This window comes from Trichoplusia ni, chromosome 12 (genome assembly GCF_003590095.1).
Source record: "Trichoplusia ni isolate ovarian cell line Hi5 chromosome 12, tn1, whole genome shotgun sequence".
NCBI classification, from domain to species: domain Eukaryota; kingdom Metazoa; phylum Arthropoda; class Insecta; order Lepidoptera; family Noctuidae; genus Trichoplusia; species Trichoplusia ni.
The window spans coordinates 7,915,542-7,936,254 of NC_039489.1; the positions used below are offsets into that span (position 1 = coordinate 7,915,542).

The window sequence follows — 20,713 nt, forward strand, 5'->3', positions numbered from 1 at the left end:
GTTTTATTTATTTTTTCTGTAGGTATAATACAGAATATAGCATATATAAAGCGTGGGCCGCCCAGATAGTAATAGGTACTTGCGGGTTCCATTGGGGAGGAACTAGGGTTGTCGCTTCTGAGTTAAAAACAAGATTTATTTTTGAATTTGGATTTCAAATGGTGCTGTAAAGATTCTCACTGCTTTATTTAGAATTCAGTTAGAATGCAGAATAAAGTGGAGTCGGCTTAGCTAGACAGCTTATACTTGCGGCTTTAAAATAGGTATTTGACTGTTATAATTTTTTTTTTCGTAACCCTATAAACCCAAAAGGCCTAATAATTACAATATCCATAAAAAAATAATTTCAATGTTGGATGAACCAAAATTTTAAGTTTCTAAATACGAAATTTTTTTTTATTATATCTAGCTTACATTATTTTTGTATTTCACTGCTAAATTGAATTTGATTCATTTTTCTGCAAACCAGATAACATTTCAACAGCCTGCTCTTAGTTCCAAATCCTGCTATTGCGAGTGCAGGAAATCAATTAAAAACGCCACAAACAACTTCGGCATAGCCCTGAAATATGAAAATAAAACTGCAAATAACCGTATGTAGTAATATCCGAAGCTTTGAAATCTGTAACGAGTGGAGGGATGTAGCCTGCACCGCCCCACGCAGCTGTCCGAAAGGATTTGTAGACCAGCTTTAATTTGATAACACTTATACGAACGTTCGTTTTACTGATATGAATAACTTATATCGAAATTGAATACTCTTAGCGAATAGTTATAATGTGTATGGACCTAAGTTTTAATATTGCACAGAAAAGTCAATATTTTACTTAAAAAAGTACGAATACAAAGTTCTCCAATAATATTTACTTATACTTTTATAACTATTTTAACCCCTAACCCCCACCTATTCTATTACTTGAAATATTATTATTTAATCATTCACAAACTTGTCAACTTTCTAACCCTTAAGCCGTTTTCTTTAGATTGAAAACGATTGGAATATAATTTTATTTAAACTAAGGGCTTAGACTTGCAAGCTCTTTTACGTTGTTAAGGCAGTCAAGAGCATAAATATGAAATACTCAGCTACAATGTTTTATGTCAAAAGCCTTTTTGAAGTAGGCACATATACCAGAATATTGCATAGTAGAGCTTCAACGGAACGAGTTTCAAACGCCTGCCTAACTACTCATAGCAATATTACACACACGGGTTACTTGCTCTAAGTTTGTGTAAGGCGTTACTTCTGTTACTCTTACAGATGAGTTTAGTATGGGATTTAATATTACTGTTATCTGTTTTAATATTTCGGTACACAACAAAATAAGTATTATATTATTATTGTTTTGAGTTAAAAATTTAAAGAAGAAAGTGACTTCCAAAACCTTTCCAAAAACGTAGAATAAATCTAACGTAACTAACCTATTATGAATATGATGTAAAATAAAATAGCAGTTTAAGAAATATAGCGTATAATTAAAACGAATGAGTTCTAAAAGTATAAATATAGAAAACTTTGGTGTTATCTTAGGTTAACTAGAATAATTATCATAAATACAGTTTTATCAAACGGTTTTATAGTTTTATTAAATGTTACATTATCTTCCAAAACCAAGATTTTATTTTAGGTTACTTACGTATAGTACCCAATCCAATGAATTTATAGTCACATTCAAGAGTTTATTTATTTAAAGTGTTATACGCTCAACTTTCTCAAAGTATTCATAAAGGCAGATTTTGATAAAATACAAGTTTAATATAAAATTATACATACGCACGTACAAACCTAGGTATATTTGTCTCATTAAAGCGAAAAGTTCTATTAAAGAAAATAGTTATTACTTTTTCTTAATAATTCTTAATCTTGAAGTCTTCTATTGAGACTAGTTTTTACTTCATATTTTTCAATTTTTCATAGTATTCTGTGATATGTTAGAATCTTTATCTATTATTAGATAAAGAAATAACTTTGAATTAATTGATATTATACATATATGGTATAGTGCCTATCAAGAATAAAACCTTTGATGTTTTGGTATTCAAAAAGTAAGAATTACAATAGTCCTTTCGCTCTAATAAAAGAAATTTAATCTAACTTAAAATAAAAATAATAAAAAGACAATTTAGCACTTTCCCGGCCTACACACCAAATTCATACTATTATAACCAAGCGAATTCCATTTTTGGCGGGATCTGCAACTAACCCTGATGGCATTGGTATTTAGATAGACAATAGATAAATCAAGCATTTAAATAAACACCGAACTTAACTAAATCTTACAATCTAAAGAACACGCGGGCAAAAGGACCAAACTATTGGCTTAACATCTTGATAGGTCTGGGAGGCTGTTCTCCTTGCAGTAGGAGAAGGATGTAGGCCAGGCCTTGAAGCCGACCCGGTCGTAGATGCGCTTGGCACACCGCACGTCGTCTGCCAAGTCCTCGTTCAAGAGATCTGTAAAGATAACACCGTTAGTTAGCTGTGCTTTTAAAAGTCATTGACAATGTATAGAGCCCAAAAAATTGACCAGTTTTCAAACGTTAGAAACGTTCGTCTATTCATTTGAGAATTTATCTAATTGCTACTGTGTTTAACTACTGTTTATGGAAAGTAAAATCTTTTTGGACAAGTCTCGTGATTTTGACTTGTAATTTTATTTCAATTGAATCAGCGTGCGTGGTTATACAAATGTCATTTATCTAGTCAGCAATTAGAAGTAAAGATGTTATTGATTAAAATACCGAGGTGTGATACTTTATAAAGCTGATGGTAAATTATTTGCAGGTGTATATGTCAACAAAGCGTACGAAATCAAATAACTACATCAATTTATAGACTCAATAAACTTTTCAAAAGACTAGAACTATCTAGACTTGAAATAAAATAAGTACCTATTAATCTATGAGATAATGAAGTCCAATAGAAAAAGTCTATCGGCTAAGAAAGAAAGTTCGATTCGAAAAACCGAAATTGAATAAATAAGTTTATATTTGAAATAAAATGTACACCAAGTAACAAGTTTTGAACTTCGATGAATAGAATGAAAATGAGAAAGAATTTTTCGAGACTCGTTAAATAATAAATTAAGATGGTTGAAAGTAACCTTACAAGTTTAGAAGGACGAAACCAATTGAATGATCTCCTGAGGGTCCACACCTTAAAGTAATATAATGCCATTTGTGGAAGCGTGACAGAGCAATACACGGCATGCCGTCTCTGTTCGACACCTACATTAAACAATTGTAGGCGTGGTGGAAGTTACATTGGTGATAAGAAATTATAGTGAGGATAATTCATTACTAAATGATGCAACGGTTAACTCATGCGTATTAATCGGTATTGCCCGACTTAATTCGAATCCGACCGGTTGGGTTATAGATATTGATAGCTTTTCCCTATTTATAAGATGGTTCAATTAGATGTCTTCTTCCGTAGATTTGAGTTTTTTTGCTTTGACCTTGTGAATTATGTGTATGAGCAAATAATGCCTGCAATATAATCATTTAAAATAACTTCGAATAAGTAGTTTGCTGCTCGATTTTATTTTTATTTTTATTCTTACAAAAAATGGAGATTAATAAATTAAAATACGTCAATGATGCCAAGAGATTTTCCATTCCCTTTCTCATTTTAAACGAATCCTGTCCCGAATTTTCCATCTTCGCAAATATGACTAACCCCGAAATTAATAACATACCTTCACATTTAATGTTGCAGTGTCCTCCCTTCCTGCCCTTCTTGCACCAATCCTTGTTGTTAATCTGTAAACAAAATCAATTGGTCAATGACTTGAGAGGAGTTCATCTCGAAGGGAGGGTTCGTTTAAAAATGTGCTACCTTCTCATTTCCTGGGTCTGATGTTAAGGGCGATATGGGAACATTATCGGGCAGATTGGCGGCGGATACTGGTACCTGAAATTAATCATTCTGCCGTCATCAATTCTAGCGTTATGATAGGTCCGAATAGTGTTGTTGTAAGGACCGGGTGGAAGGACCACGCTTTTTTTGCACGTGGTCTTTATTTTGGTAGCTGGTTTTTATTATTATTATATATAGAGAGATTTTAATAGGATTAGTAGTTATTAATACCGATATAGTTCTTAGTTGGTAATCTTTAATTAACGGATCACAAGAATATATTCTTCTGCAATATCCGAAAAGATGCTGTCTAAAATTGCTTAGAAATAGGATTCAAATCTATAAGGTTAATAATGACCAGAACCTCTGTCTCATAATATATGGGAATAACTTAAAAATATAGCTATAAGTAAATGAGTAATTTATATGATACGAGATTACAGTGAAACGAGAGGTATTGTAAACATGATAGTAACGCCACAGGCTGTAGACAATCAACAAACCGCAAATAAGTTGCAAAATGTACACGTAATAACGCCAAAGGCAACATCGGCACACAACACCGTTAATCAACCAAACTGTGGAATGAAAAGACCCGGCCTTTTGTACTATCTATGGTTATTTTATTAGTATAAAAAATATTGCTGTATTTTTTTTTTGTAACACGAATATTAATTGACTTTTTCAGTTGACTTCAAAAAGGAGTTTCGTTTTGTATGTATTTTTTATGTTTTTTATCTCAGAACTTCGGACTGTGTGAAGCGATTTGGTTTTTTCATTTAACGTAGAATAGCTGTCATTCGGCTGTGTGTTTTTGTTCTTATCACGCCCTAGCTGTTGCTTGAGTGCCCGCTCGCGACGAATCGAATATGATCGGTACCTTTGTACCAAGTTACGTCTTAATCTGTAGATATCGGGTAAAAGAGGAACAAACATCCATACATTTTATATTCCATACTGTATATCACATACAAACTCTCGCTTTTATAATATTAGTACTAAGTAGGATTGTAAGTTGGGAAACTACTACTAAACTACTTTCATAAAAAAAATGCCGAAACAGATTTGAATATCCACGATTAAACAGATTAAATTAACAATCAAGATCAACAAAAACACTATACAATGCACCACCGCGAACCCGCGAAAATAGTCCAACCCTGACGCCACTCAAATAAATAAGCGAATTAATTAAAAACGTGTTTGCTCACAAAACATAGTAACTGGGTATACAATAATACTGGATCTGTATGTATGTGAAGGAAATTTGCATTTACATAGCTCTCTCCATGTATAAATGTGAAAGGATTTTTTGATGGGACCACACGTGAATACTGATTAGTTGATTACAAATCTGAATGGACGTTTTGTTGCTTAGTTCTAAGTTTTCGTGTATTTATCTGTTGGGTATCACTATAATGTTACTTTAAGTTTTAATGAAAAGAAAATACAAAACTACAGCAATATTCGATTCTGCTTGTAGAAGAGTTCGATGTTCTTTTTTTGTGAATCGAAACTATCCAGCGCATAAAAAAACATTTAAATCGGTCCAGCCGTTTAAGAGTTCAGGGTCACTTAATACTGAGGCTATGTGCCGTCTGAACGCTCGTCTACCACTAGGCTGTATCTCATGAATAAATTATAGCTAAATAGTGCATAATTTATGATATATGAGGTATTTCTGTAGGGGTTGTAACAAAATAAAAATAACGAGTTTAAGCAGCGATTATAAATTTGTGGGGAAAGATTTAATTATCACCCAAGTTCATTCAACACCAACCCTAATTATTTTTCTTTAGCTCATTTCTACCCGATCTCTCAGAGTTACAACTGCGACTCGCTATTTACCAGTTATTATATCAACAAATACAATCACGATGTTACTCAATCATTTTATTATACAAATATAATGTTATTTGAAGTGTATTAGTATTCTATTATAGACCCACGGTTCGACAAACTTATTTCTAACATTATTTATTTTTAAATTGTATACTTAAATTGTTAGTGATATAGTGTGAAATTATTCTAGGAAGTAAAATTGACACCACCCACGATAGTATTGAGTGCTGTTTTTCGGCATTACCTGTACGATATTATCCTCTTTGTGACGCGGTCGAGCAAAAACGTATTCTCGAACATTGATTGTATACACTATCTCCGTCGTTGTTAGGTACTATTCGCTTTAGTGTTACCTATAGCTATAAAAAATAGATTAAAAAAATCTAAATTTATAGCCCACGTTTATAAATGTCATTCAAATTTTATCAAAATCGGTCCAGCCGTTTTTATAGTTGTAAATTGCATTGTCATTGGGTTTGAAAATTTCAGTCTGCTAGCTTTAATCGAGAAGTGCTTCAAAATTGAGTTTCAGAAATCCAACCAGAACGACAACCAAACAAACAAGAAAGTGAGTTTAAAAAACATGGGAATATCAAAAAAGTTGAGTAGTTCCTGAGATTACCCCTTACAACCTGACAAACTCACAATTTTTAATTCTTTATATTAAGTAGTGTAATCCTATATGTTTGATTTTACAAATAATTAAAATACTAATTACAATACAGACCACAAATAGAATCATTACAATTCCCGATGATTTTAATATATTTAAATGTAATGGAAACATAAATAAATTTAAATATAAGTATAAATATTTACAAATAGACCGGTACCGACACAAATATAGAATAACTCGGTATTGCGGCGCCACTATTAAAACGGTGACCGCAGCATTAATGAGTGAAAGCGCAGTTTTTTGCCGACGGTACAACGTGTGCGGGGAGGGATTACAACAATGTATCGAATTTATCGATTATAAACGAAATATACGAATACGAATTTCGATATTAAGCTCTTCTTTTTCTGTATAGCATGGCCTTTGTCTTAAAAGAACAGCTTTTGTTTTAAATTATGCAAGGTGTTAAATAACTTCTTAAAAATAGTTTAAAACAAACATGTCTGATGCACAAATCCCCCAGACTCAGGACAAGCATTCGTGGATCACACAAATGTTTGTCCTCCGTGGATCAAACAAACGACACGTCGTGCCAAGTGCTTCGCGTGGTGATCTCAATCACTCGTCTATCTGTGCAGTCAAATTGTATAAAATATGGTTTCATGTAATTTTCATGACTTTATTTAATTCAATGCTTCGTATATACAATGTACTTGCTACATCGTACATAATGTGTACCACGTGTATATCCAGGCATTGACGTATTACCTACATACTATTAGCAATTCTGTATTGCCCTGTTCAATTAAGTCATGTCAATTTATCAAAATTAATTCACCAATACTAACTAGTTCGACAAACACACACACGTATAGTATACATATATCTAATTATATCGTTTTGATTGTGTCATAATTTGAATTACTCGTTCAATGATTAATTTATTTCACACTGTGTCGCGAATTTACGAAAATTTGCGTAACTAAAATAAATGATAACGTTAATTTGATTTTATTTCAATTCATTTGTGAATGTCGAGTTTTGTTATTGATATGACTGTTTTAAAAGTAGCTTCTAGATTGTTTCATGATAGGATGAAGTTCTGAAATTCAGCTTAAAAATAAACACGAGAAGAAAAAAATAGATTTTTAATCACTATTTTGGTGTTGCGTTGGTTTTGCCGGTTACATTATACATCTGCCACTCACATTATACGTTTTTGCATTAAACTTAAATGATTTTTAATGTAAAATACATTAGATTTACCTTAACAAACGTTTTCACCTAACTCTTAAAGCTGTGACAACCTAGAGTTTTGACTGTTGGACTCCCAAATCACAGGTCATGAATTGAATACTGCCACCGACCAAGGTATTTAAAAAAAGTTTTACCAAATGCTAAAAACGATGATAGAAAACATTATGAGATAGCAAAAAGAAGACCTTACTTTAACCGCTACAAAGATCAAATTTGAATCTACGCGAAACTTACTATTACTTACTAAAAACGGAATTTAACTACATCGGTCTCCATCCAGTTTAACCCCGACACAGATTATGTAGATGCCGCGAAGATGACGTTTATTCGACACTTGATTTCCAGCTGCTCTAACAAGATCGTTGTCACTCTCAGCATCGATATTCAATTGTGTTCATCCAGTTGAATTTGTTAGCTGATGATATTCAATGTTGGGGACTGTTATCGATTATGTGTATTCGAATGTTTGTTAATCGATTTCGAAATTTGTATTTTATATTGTGGTTATTTTAATTAAGTATGTTGATTGTTTTATTTTTAATTCGTCTGTATTTTGAAATGGATGAACCGATTTCGTTTATTATTTTTCCATTTAACCTGAAATAACTGTTATTTGGTCCCATAAAAGTTCATCAAGTTTGGCTTAGGAGTTTTTTATTCGAAGTTGTTATACATTTTTGTTGTTGTAACAAAATTATTAGGTTTATTTTTAACGTTTCGGGAAAGGAAACCCTTACAAGGTCATTTCGTTGTCTGTCTGTCCGTTAGTCTAGTCGTCAGTCTGTCTATATAACTGTCTAGTTGCCTGTGGGTTTATAGGCATATATTATTATGTATTTTCCTACCCGACCATCCAAAAAGTTCCTAAAACATTTGGAACTTAGTCTATACAGATTGTAGCAAGCTATTGCATAACAATGAATACTAATATCTACAATGTCTATGTATTTAGTGCGAGAGATTCACAAATTTTAACAACCCCGCTTTCGCGCGTATCAAATGATACTCGACATTTTAATACGAGTTTCATATCCGATAAGCAATATATTCGTATCGACGCGCATAACTTTTCAGGTTATTACACGTAGTGATGTAAGTGTATCGATACTTTTTGCAAGTTATTTCAGCAAAGGGGGGGGGTTAAAGGAATTCTTTTTTCATGTAGTCGCATGGAAGTATAAAATATAAAGGTTGCCGCCAAAGCGATTAAATATCTACGCGTTACTTTGATTCGAACGGCAATCGGGAAAAATTAAAAAATTTTTTTGAGACACTTGTTATGGCTAAGTTACAACTACATAAGAAAATCAATTTCAGGTACAGCTTACAGGCACTTGTTAAGGTCGGTCCGTGGCTGGGAGATCTATGTCATAAAGAGTTCATCTTCTACTTCTTACTAAGTAACGTAGATGGGAAAAGGCTAAGCTGATGATTTAATGTGGCTTAATTTTCACTAGGTTATGCAATTTTAAAGTCGCCTAAACCTAGTCGTCTTATGTCTCCTCAAAGCTTTTTCTCCAAGTAAATCGTTCTCTTCCAAAATGCTATACTTTCCCGATTGTAGAGAATCTCTTACTATTAATCTAGCTAGCTCTTAGCTCCAACACAGCTAGACTTATATATATCATGATAATTATAAGTGCGGAGGTATGTCACGTTGGCAAGGTGCAATTTGCATTGTCGTCTGCGCTCGTTATCACGGGAGCGCGACGGGATCAATTCAGATCTATTCCTCAATAAGGCTTGCAGGTTAGGGATGGGAATGTATTCAATTATGCGGGTTATCGATGGATTTTGTTAATTGACTAGTTATGTAATATTTTTTGTGGTCATAATTATTGATTCAGTTTGATTCGTGACTGGTTGCGTTGGAAACTAGTCGGCTAAGCTGTTTTTAAATAAGTAATTATGAATCCGCATTACAAAAGTCTAGAAACTGATGACTAATTTAACGATGTCAGTTTAAAATAGTCTTTGTGTATATGTTTTTTTAACCACTACCTACAGTGTTTGGATAAAATCTGTAACCTTGTCAAATCTTAATTTTTGTTACGTATTTATTTTATGCGTAGTATTAACACACACAAATTTTGAACTCCTCTACATTTCACCGATAGTCACCATCTATAAGTAGGTAATATAAATCATTCAACAAAAGACAAAAACTGAAAATTAACTTTATCAACGAATACACACAAACAACATGCACATCGACATCAAAACCTCGACACAATCCCATCACTATCAAGGAGCTCTCCACTCTGCAAATCGAAGCTTCGATTGAAATCAGGCGGGCGGTCGGTAAATAACGTCTTGCGAACTAATACTTTCTCCAGAGATTGCTAATCTCAAGTCTGTGTCGCTCTGATGAACGTCGTATAGGTGCTCTGTTTGTACTCAGTAAATGATCCCCTATGTGTACATACTACGTGAACGATTTTATCTGAACCCTATTTGTTTTTATCAAACGTTGATTGAAGACGAACGTATGTTGGCAATTCGTTTTGTGTGCTTAATTCCCTTTCGTTAAGAGGTTTTTCGAATTGATTTTGTGTGTTTTAGATTTTGTTGGGTAATCGCTCGTTATTGGGATTTATTCTCGTTGATTTTTTTTTGATGTTGCTTGTTATTTTATATACATTAAGTGTAGGAGTATATACAAGTCCATTAGATTTTTACTCTAATTTAACTTTTAATCCAAAGTATTTAGTGAATTTCAGGGTCAAAAGAGACTTAATGATTTCCAGATAACACTAAACAGAAAATCATAATATTCTGTTCCTGTACCAACTCTTAAAACACCTAACAAAACTCCCGTTTCATAGGACCACAAAACTTGGTCCTTCTATCCGCATTCCGGCATAATTACAGTAACGTTACCACTAAGTTCCACAGTTGATAACACTGCTCAATTCAGAATTACGTTAAGTTTAACTCAAAGGACTATAATTTCGCACGTTTGTGGCTAGACTATGCCTACAGGGAAAGTGCCGAGTAGCCGTAGGACAGTCATGTTAATGCGTAGAACAACGGTTTGGATGAAAATTTCGGTCCTTTAGTTCTATTTCCACAGATAGTGTTTACCTACCTACCTAGTATTTTAAGTAGTAGTAGTAATAGTGTCAGACTGTTTAGTATTATCTGAGCTACATTTACAAAATTTAATTATGTCAAAGACGCTCGAATTATCGTGATATCTCTATCGAATTAGTAGAAGATATTCGCTAAAACATTGTCATCATTTATTCACATGTTATCATCACATTACATAGTTGTAAATAATCAAGCACTTATTTAAACTCGAGCAATAAAAACTTAAATATTAATTCATAAGTCGCAGATGTTTTGTGAAAACTTTTTATTATTGAAGACACATAAACTGGCAACGCCTAAGTGATATCTGTGATATCATATTTATTTATTCTCATCAAACATTAAATCAGTCCTTCACACATTTAACTGAGTTAGGACCCAGTACCCGAAACCTTGCAACACATAACGAAGCTCTGGCCCACTTCTAAATTAACACCAGGCCTATTTGTAATACACCTCATCCGGTTCAGTAGTGATTGCAACATAATCGCCTGTATGTAGGCCATTCATAACCATTGTGGAGTAACAAATACTAACCACTGTTTTGTTACATCGAATATTCTGGCTGGAAAGTTACGACAAATGTTTGGATGAAATTTTTTGGTCCTTTGATTCCGAAAGGACCAATTTATTTTTATAAAAATAAGTCTTTATATCAGTTTTATGCTTGGAAAACTTTTAGGAAAATTTCTGCTGGTACAAGTCGGCTTGTACAAATATAAGTTTGGGATATCTATAAATAATTTATTTACGTTATAATAAAATACTTCCAAGGAAGGTCTGATTACCAGAAATACAATTAAATTCAATAAATAAACTGACTCTTGGTTAAGAACAATTCAAGAAATCTTTGGTATTCAGAATTTACATGTAAATTATAATATTCTGAATAATATAGATAAATTGGTGTGATAAAGGTCAGCTTTTCAGCTGAGATATTTTGATTTATTGCTACGAATTCCGTTATAATTATATCTTTGGGTGATATACTGTTTCTAAGAATCGATAAATTGGTACTTTCCAAGTCTATATTTGATCAAGGATTTCAGAACTTATAGATTTCTCTATTTCAATACCGTAGATTCTTATTGTAAAGCTTTTTACAATGCGATCCAAACTTTTTTAGGCATTTGAAAAATGTTGGTCCTTAATCCTTTCGAAAACTGGGAAGATAAGCCAACACAATTTGATTAATAATAAATATGTGTTACCTATACGTAAATCGAAGTTGTATTCGGACGATACCAAAAGCCATTTACGTAATCGTTATCAGGAACTCATCCCTACCAACCATCAACAGTTTCCAATGAATTTCAAAACGCTCATTATTTCACCAAACCCATGTGATCTGCGAAATTGTGATTCAAGTTTTGGACTATTTATTAGAGTGGTATAACGTCCGAATAATGTCCAAAGCGACTGATTAGTGCGAGTGATCATGCAAATATGGGCTGGATACCTAATTGTAATGTAGATTTATGAATGGACATACGAGATTCCCGTGGCCGAATGATTAGTGCTTAGTCCTGATGGTTTTTGGGAGTAATTACTGCAGTGGAAGGCAGATTGCCCGTGGTTTTGGATAAAGCGACAATATTTTTTTTGGTTTAGGATAAGTATGCAATATCGTTATAGTTTGGATCGCGTTACCTTGGTCTCAGGTACGTGGGATGGGTGAAGCATTGCTGGTTTTAACTGTTAAGATCCCGTAACCGTGCTTCAAAGAAAGTCGCTGAGGATTTCCCCAGTAAAAGAAGAATAAGTGAGCAATAAGGAAGTGTTTCTAATTCTGTTTTTTTTTCCGTTATTTCAGGTATGTGAGTCTAAAAGTCGATGTGAGGATAGCACTCTTACAACTTTAAATATGACCGATACTATGGATCGTTCATAGGTAAGTAATAATTATAATAAAAAAGAGCTTTATTGAATGACGAGTATGGTTTCACTATATTTTCAAGTTAACACGTTAATACATTTATCGTAATCGTATCACAAGTACAGAATATTATTATGGCTGCCGCGTCACATTATAATTAAGACTGATCGGAGTTATTAGCAAAGTAACAAAGTAATTTTTACGCCGAACTGCACTAATGTTATTGATGGTAGTTTGATTTGAAACAAGTAATTAATAATAGTTTCTTTTAAAATAAATCATCATCAGCTCATGAATAAGAAATCCGGTTGGTTCCAAAACTAGTCGGGCAAGAAAGAAAGAAAGAAAGAAAGAAAGATAAATTTATTTGTTAGAAAACAGTACATTAAGGTGTTAGATACGAATAAATACGCGTGAGATCGCTGCATCATTAAATAGCCTCTAATTCAATTTGCAATATTAAAAGCTACAGGAAAACGACGATGATTTAAAAGGTACAATAATTTTCATTTAAAAACGCAATATTCAATGTTGGTCCATGTTTAGAAAGTATTTACTGAATTTCACTCAAAGAAATGGATCTAGAGATTATGTGGCCAAGTATTCCTTTCTCATCGAACACTGGATTTCTAGCAATTAATTGTAATGGATTACAAAAGTATTATTGAATAATTTCATCTTCTTTTACCAACATTCGACTCCTTGGGTAAGGATTTGTCACTTAATTAAATTATGTCGATTTGCGTTAAATTGATTTGGCATTGTATTACATAGTGCACAAAATAACTTGCAAGAGTTAATTTATTCTGAGTTTCTATACAAATAGTTAAGATTTGGTTCCAAATCGATACTTACAATTCACGTCCCTATTTATTTACTTTTAAGAACTAAATACCCCACCCATATACTATCTACATACTGCAAGAATTTTACCATAAATTAATTTCCAATATCTCAATAAACATTAGCGCTATAAACTATAACTTTAAACTTATTAAATCACGTCTCTTCAGTTATAAAGTGGCATCTTACACTAAACATATTGGAAATGTTCGCAAAGCTTCTTAATAACCTTGATCACATTTAGACATCATATTTACACAGTGTCTCATTTAAGACCATTATGGCTGCGAGCTTCGGTAAAATTAATTCACATTAGAAGCTAAGTTGATTACTGAGGTAATACCGCTACGCAAGATGGGTAATTATCAATAAATATACTCGTGTAATTAATGGGATTTTCTTTGGTTTAACGTGAAATATTACGTGGAGATTTTTTTTTGTTTTTTGGTAACCCAAGCCAAGCGCTTAGACGGCCTATTTTTGGTAATGGAATTATAATGATATATTTGTTTGGTAATATTTTTGGTCGATTTTTTTCGCTTTAGTCTTAGAAGACATGTTATGTGTAGTTTTGATGTATAATCATGTCACGTTAAAGTGTTAATGCGGTTTTGAGAGAACTCTTTCTCTTCATCAAATTAAAAAACAACAACGTTAAAAATTATTCGATTGATATTTATCGTTTTCTTTTAGATCAAAGCTTCAATTTTTCTATTTAAATCTCATTCCAATAACTCGTAAGAATTAAACATCTGCTTCAATCATAGAAGTAGATATTATAATGTTCTACATCTATTGTATAACTATCAATATTCCAAACAAATTGACCACCTTACACTATAGACTAGAGTAGATAAAGAAACATTTTTAGGACATGTTAAACATTGTTTTAGTTTATCAACTCACCTGGAAAAGGCCGTAGCTGGTGTATGAGTTGTTGTGGGTCGTCACCTTGTCCGTGGTCCTACCGCTGGCGTGCTCAATGAGACACACCCCTGGAAACAAAAAAACATCTTATTAATATTTTCGAGAAAACCATCGGCCTCTCCAACTGGAAAGCTAATATGTCCTCCACCAGCATTGTGGGCTTATGTTGAAGTTGGCCCACTTAAAACACTAATGCCACTAATCCCAACACACTTCCCAAAAGTCAAATTTTTAATACAGGTCACGGATTTTTAGAGACTTTCGAAAGAGTTCTACCATGTTAATTGAGGATTTTAAATAGGTTGATTTAATTTAAATAAGAAGAAACTGTGACTCAGAATGAGGAAGAAATATTAGAAATCGGAAGCTTACAACACAAAGCTACATAAACAAATAAAAAAGTACCAAAAGCACTAGTCGACTTCCAAATTCTTAATTTGTATAATAACATTAAAGTGGGACACACCGACATACTAAATGAATCGAGGTTGACCTTAATAAGCATTCGCTTTAAACTTTTGGTGGAGAGATCGCCTATTTGCATAATAAGGAGGAAGAGAGGCATTCAGATGACAAAACATCGAAATCCCCTTTTCATTAAACTTTAAAATTGTTGGAGACATTTTAATTGATCGTAGTACCGGGGAATCGTTTAATTTAGATTAATTTGTACACGTAACGGGTAAAGGGTGGTGTGCACTGTGGATTTTACCGTTCGGCAAAGAGATTTTATAGGCAAATTGTCTGCAAACAGTTTTGTCGGACATTACATACATGTACATACATGTTATTCAGTAAATAAACCTCCGCACATTTTTTCTTTTATGTTGTGTGTTTTTTACCGTTTTTTTGTGTACAGTTACAATGTCATTTAATAAATAAATATTAAAAAATACGGTCTTTTTAGAATTGAAAAAATGGAATGCATTGCGCACTTTCTCATACACAGTTTAAGGAACTTAGATAAATAGTATTTATCTAATGGTGTAACGGTTTACTCACGCGTATTTATCGGGGTAACCCGACTAGTTTCGGACCCAACCGGAGTCCTTAATCATGAGCAGACGCGACGGGATCGCGAGTCGAACTGGCGCGTCTGTCATGATTAAGGACTCCGGTTGGGTCCGAAACTAGTCGGGCTACACCGATAAATACGCGTTACATCATTTGATAATGAATCAGTCTCACGATAGTTATTATAAAAAAAAAGTATTTATCTAAGTTGTAGTACGAGCGCTATAAAAAGTTGTTCTGTTCGACATTGTACTTATTTTTTGAGAATACCTATTACGTTAGTCAGATATCCTCGCTGTAGAGCTTCGAACAAAGAAAGACAGGTGCGCAAGCCAATCACACGTCACATTCCTGCCACTTCGGAACCTAAAATTCGAATTGCAAGTTTATAAAATTCCTGATAGTCTAGCCACACCCTTAGAATCAAAAGTGAGGCGAAACAGGTATGAGTTAGACCATGAGAAGTTCAATAGTGATTACAGCAAATGTGTTTCGATCTATCCACTTAAATGAATGTGCCTCAAATGGAGATCGAGAAAGCTAGATTATATGTTAAAGATAATGTGCGCTTTGTGCTAGCATATTGGGTTTAAAAAATGGAGACCTAGCTTTCGCGTGGAGTTAGATAGTTGATCATGAAGGATATTAAGAACGAAAAAGGTTTTAGGTTTTGATTTTTTATTTTTCTTAGCAATATTCATAATTAGAAATGCACAAAAAAGATTACCTAATCTTCAATTGTGAATCCCACTTCCCACTAATATTATAAAGGCGAAAGTTCGTGAGTGTGTGTTTGTTTGTTACTTCTTCACGTCGATACGGCTGAACCGATTTCAATGAAATTTGGTATGGAGATAGCTGACACCCTGGATTAACACATAGGTTAGGTTTTACTACGAGATAATATCTTATTCCTATGGAAAAATCGATGTAAATGAAGTGGCGAATAATCACACATAGGTGCCGAGCGGTGATAAAAACCTTACAAATATGGACAGAAGTTGCATTGACTCTAAAATCTAATCCGATGTCGAAAAATCCTTAGTGATGTCTTCTATCCACGCGGACGAGCTAGTCTTCCCATCATTTGTGAATAGCCTTATTACGAGTTTATACAAAAACTGTTTGTTTTGCCAAACCCTATACTATATCCTGGTTCTATACCAGAACTAAATTTCAATCTTCTACAGTAGAATGTACGAATGCTGTAATAAAATCATAATAGGTAATATAATTGTACAGAACCCGTCCAATCCAGACAATTCTGTAAGACGGTCCCGATGAATTCATTCCTTATTTGTCTCTTATTAGTCTTCAACAGAGCAAGTTATTGCATTCCTTATTCCTCCGTTTCCAAATTGACAAGAGATAAATCCAAGTCCTTTGTAAATTGCAGTCTGTAGGAGCTTGGATTAGTAACCACATTACATCTGTGATAGGAAATAACTCAGAGCTATGATAACGTCCTCTGTTCGGAGCCAATCGTTGGGAATATTGTATTACTTTTGCCTACCGTTGATTGGCGGAGTAAATGGGGTGGACCGAGATACGGTTTCGTGTGTTTTTCTTTGATATTGGATTATCGTGTCCGACAATAAGCTTTATTAAACAAAGTGTATTAATTCATTTATTTTCGACAAACAGCTATATGGTTGGATGAAATAGTTACGTATTTATGAGTTCAGCTTGGTCCTGTGTCCCGGAATTTCTTACCAAAAAGGACCAGGTTTTTTTAGGGCAAAGGACCAATTTTTTTCTGAAGCTAAATAGTTTATTATACTTTTAAACTAATTTTAATATTATTTTGAGTTTGTTATATTCATCGTTCAGGAATAATATTATTCTATTTTGAAAGATTTATATTCGCATAGAGATACGAGTAGCAACGTAAACATTCAGGTAAAACGGAGATCTCACGTGAATGCAAGCCATAAAATTTTATCTTTACATCCAAATTACATTAACCAAACTAAACTTTATAACTAGTCACTTAAAGTCGTTATTCCCTTGCAGACATTTAATAGTATTTTTATTACTTAACTATGAATGTGTATGTGCTCATTGAGATATTTTCAAGTGTATTCTGTTGAAAACTGTTTATCTTATAAGCAATTTCAAAAGGTCCTCAAACTTTGTAACGGGTTTCTTAAGGGAATATTAATTCTTATGTAGTGAATAATTTGATTGTTTCCCCCTGAAGTTAAGACTAAATTACACGTAGATATAATGTTAAAAGGTTTTATTTTCATCAAACATTAATAGGAGTAGACTTAGAGCTAGCTATTCGTTTTCTAGGTGAGTCTTAAAGCCTGATTTGAAATAACACATATTGTAATAAACGTTCATCTAACATGCTCAAATATTCCCGGACCCTTGAAAAACATTCGTGGTTTTCACAAAGGCTTGTGCGGGTATCGAATCCGAGACATCGAACACAATGAGATGGGCGTGGTGACTTCAATTACTTGGCTATCTGTGCAGTCGCTGATTTCGTCCGGAATTCTTGCAAAAATTCTATTTCTTTGCTATGAATAATTTATATGGCTTCCAAAATCAGTTGTCTAGTACTGACAACACAAGCTTTACTTAATTTAAGACTAGATGGCGCTGTGTGATATTTGTGGAATATTCTACGGTTGATCATTGCTCATTTCTTCGCAATCTACTCTACCTTATCCCTTATTTCTCCAGCTTCAGGTACAAAAATAACCCAGTAATGCCCTCGGGAGTCACCTTATTAGCTAAAGTTAATGCAACCGTTATGTGCCATCGTAGGAACGCGACACCTCAAGGGAGTTCAGTACTCTTCGATGCATTAAATCTAATGTACGGTAGAACTTATTGTAAGCTTTGCTTGTATTTATTAGTATAGAACTTCTGTTCTGGATGACAGAAATCGTTTAGTGATTACATTTCGGTAATGATTAGTTTTCTTCAAAAAAAATATTATTCTTTTTTTATGAAAATATGGACTCTACAAAATGTTCTGTATGGCTGTGATCGAGACTGTAAGAGGTCGTGTAGTCCACCAGAGCATTATCATTTTCTGACAAAATGTGTATAAATCAAACTAGGCTATCCAAAATGCATACAAAAATAAACATTCAAATCGGTCGAGCTGTTTAGGAGGATATCAGTGTGACATACACACGTACCGTAGAATAAATTACCTAATGGGAGCATATAGGAGATACTATAATTACAATACCTAAAAAAAATGAAGTAACTTTAAATATTCGACATCAAATGTCAAAATCATTTCGTCTCCAATTACTCACACAAGCTCATTAATTAAATCGATCGTAATGTTGACACACACAAAACACACACGAGATAACTTTACTTATGTAAATGAGTAAACATTGACGTTATTAAAATCACACACCTCGAAGTAATGTCGTCGCGATTACCCGCCGTGCTTCGGTAATCACGTTTGATCCGACGCTTGACTCACCCGGATATATTAGTTCTAAGATTTTGATGTTTTTGGTATCTTGGGGTGTGTACTTTGGGTATAAATGGTGTTTCCAACAAATAATTTTTAACTGTCGCAAAAATAGATGTGATGCTAGTGGTAATAAACTGAATGAAAATGAAAACCGAAAAGAGTCACAAGCGGTCTTTAATAATAAAGAACAAATTATTGACAATAAGGTTGATGATGATGATTTAACCGGTTGAGAAATCCTAGTGAAAACAAAGCACCCTTTTTTTATTTAAATCCTCTGTTGAATAACCTATCCATTTTGAAATCAATGACATTTCTCACAAAAAATACTTTCTAATATGTAATTTCTAATAAAATTTCAAAAGTAAAACTCCATATAAATTTACTTTAAGCCAAAGATGTTTTTTCAATTAAATACGAAAGTGCAGTCTATAATAGCCTTTATGGCAGCAAAGCTTTGATGTGCATCAGCGTGTGAATATGTTTCATGCGTTCGAGTGGGTTAATCACGTGTAGACGGATGCTGGCTACGCTATGCATCCAGGAATCCCTTGCTATTTCAGCTAAGATTAAGATCATTGTTTGTTTTGAGAATTCTGTAGCTATTTCGATTTCTATTAATAGGTAAAGGGCACCTTACGTCAGGCTGGGAACAAGACGGCGGATGAACTTGAGTTTGTCATAGGAAAGTGGCTACAGGTAAACTGGAAACCAATAACGGAAGGAGGGAAGGATAATCTTTATCCTGCTGTGGGACACCAATAGCTGATATCTGCTATTGGAAAGATCATTTGACATTAATTAATGAAACAGTTGGTTCTCAGTAGTAGCTTTAAGCAACTGACGTAGCCTGGATATGTAGATGGTTGGCTAACTGGCCATTCAGAGTTGTTATGGCTGGTCAATCCACGAAACAATGAGGTTCTTAATGTTGAAGATGAGAGTACTTTCATCCTTAACTTAGTGTAAGTCATCAATTTTCCTTGAAAATATTGTGGTACTTTGCCACCGTGTAGTATTGTTACCAAATATCATCACCATCAGCCCGTTTGCTCTTCACTGCTAAACAAAGATCTCTCTAACTAGATATCACATAATATGGTTAACTGCCCACCCATCTACGCTATGCCTGTCCTCTTATGCTGGATTTTTCGCCATCTAGTTAGCAAGCATCTCGTGCTACCTTACAAAAAAAATGAAGTAAATATACCTCACAATATGGTACTCACAGTTAGGTATCATGCTCCTTGGGAAGTTGTATCGCAGTAGTTCTCTGGACAGCTGGCATCTGGTGAAGGAGCGAGCGTGTCCTTGCGAGGAGTGCACCGCTCCCAGCGTCACAAACAGGAGGACCAGGTGGGTAGGGCGAGCCATTCTGCTGGGGTAGAAAATGTTACGTGAATATTTGTAGGGTTTTATAAGGACATTTGTAGGGTTTGTCCCCGACATAGGGAAAGAAAAAGCGTGAAAGTAGGCTAACTGACAGTTTTCATAAACAATTAATTTACATAAAGGTTACATAAAGATTTTTTAGAAAATTAGTAGATATCTTTGTTAGCTACACTCTGGATTATCATGCCTAGATAAATAACCTTCTTCTCTATAACTCAATTATTTCAGAAAATAGGAACAAAGTAAAACCTACCAATCCTCAAACTTAGTTAACAAAACACGTTATTAATTAATGGCTGTAATTTCGTTGTCGTTTTTGTACATAATGGTTTGACGTTGCTTGAAACGTTACACCCAGTGTTGGCTATTTTATTTAAACATCTCATTGTTGTAGTTTACACAATTTAATAACTACTGACTGAAGTTGAGGTATTCAATTCTCTTTTATTCTTACAAGACATCTTATTTTACAAATTAAAATAAGTCTTTGTACGTAAGATGAGATTCCTTCTACTCTAAAAAAGAAGTCACCGGACAAGGATTCGT

General features: G+C 33.7%; 2 protein-coding genes across 2 annotated transcripts in view; one reads left to right on the forward strand and one right to left on the reverse strand.

Moving 5' to 3' along the window:
- The window catches only part of LOC113499265, a 102,117-nt gene that overhangs the window by 34,101 nt on the left and 47,303 nt on the right, over positions 1-20,713 (forward strand). The gene's annotated exons all lie outside the window — the stretch shown is intronic.
- On the reverse strand, positions 1,798-20,213 carry LOC113499263 (lysozyme-like). The gene is made up of 4 exons (XM_026879672.1): positions 20,005-20,213; positions 14,293-14,381; positions 3,699-3,762; positions 1,798-2,455 (listed from the first exon to the last, which is right to left on the reverse strand). The coding sequence occupies exons 1-4, from the start codon at positions 20,147-20,149 to the stop codon at positions 2,322-2,324; spliced, it is 432 nt and encodes a 143-aa protein (XP_026735473.1). The 5' UTR covers positions 20,150-20,213; the 3' UTR covers positions 1,798-2,321.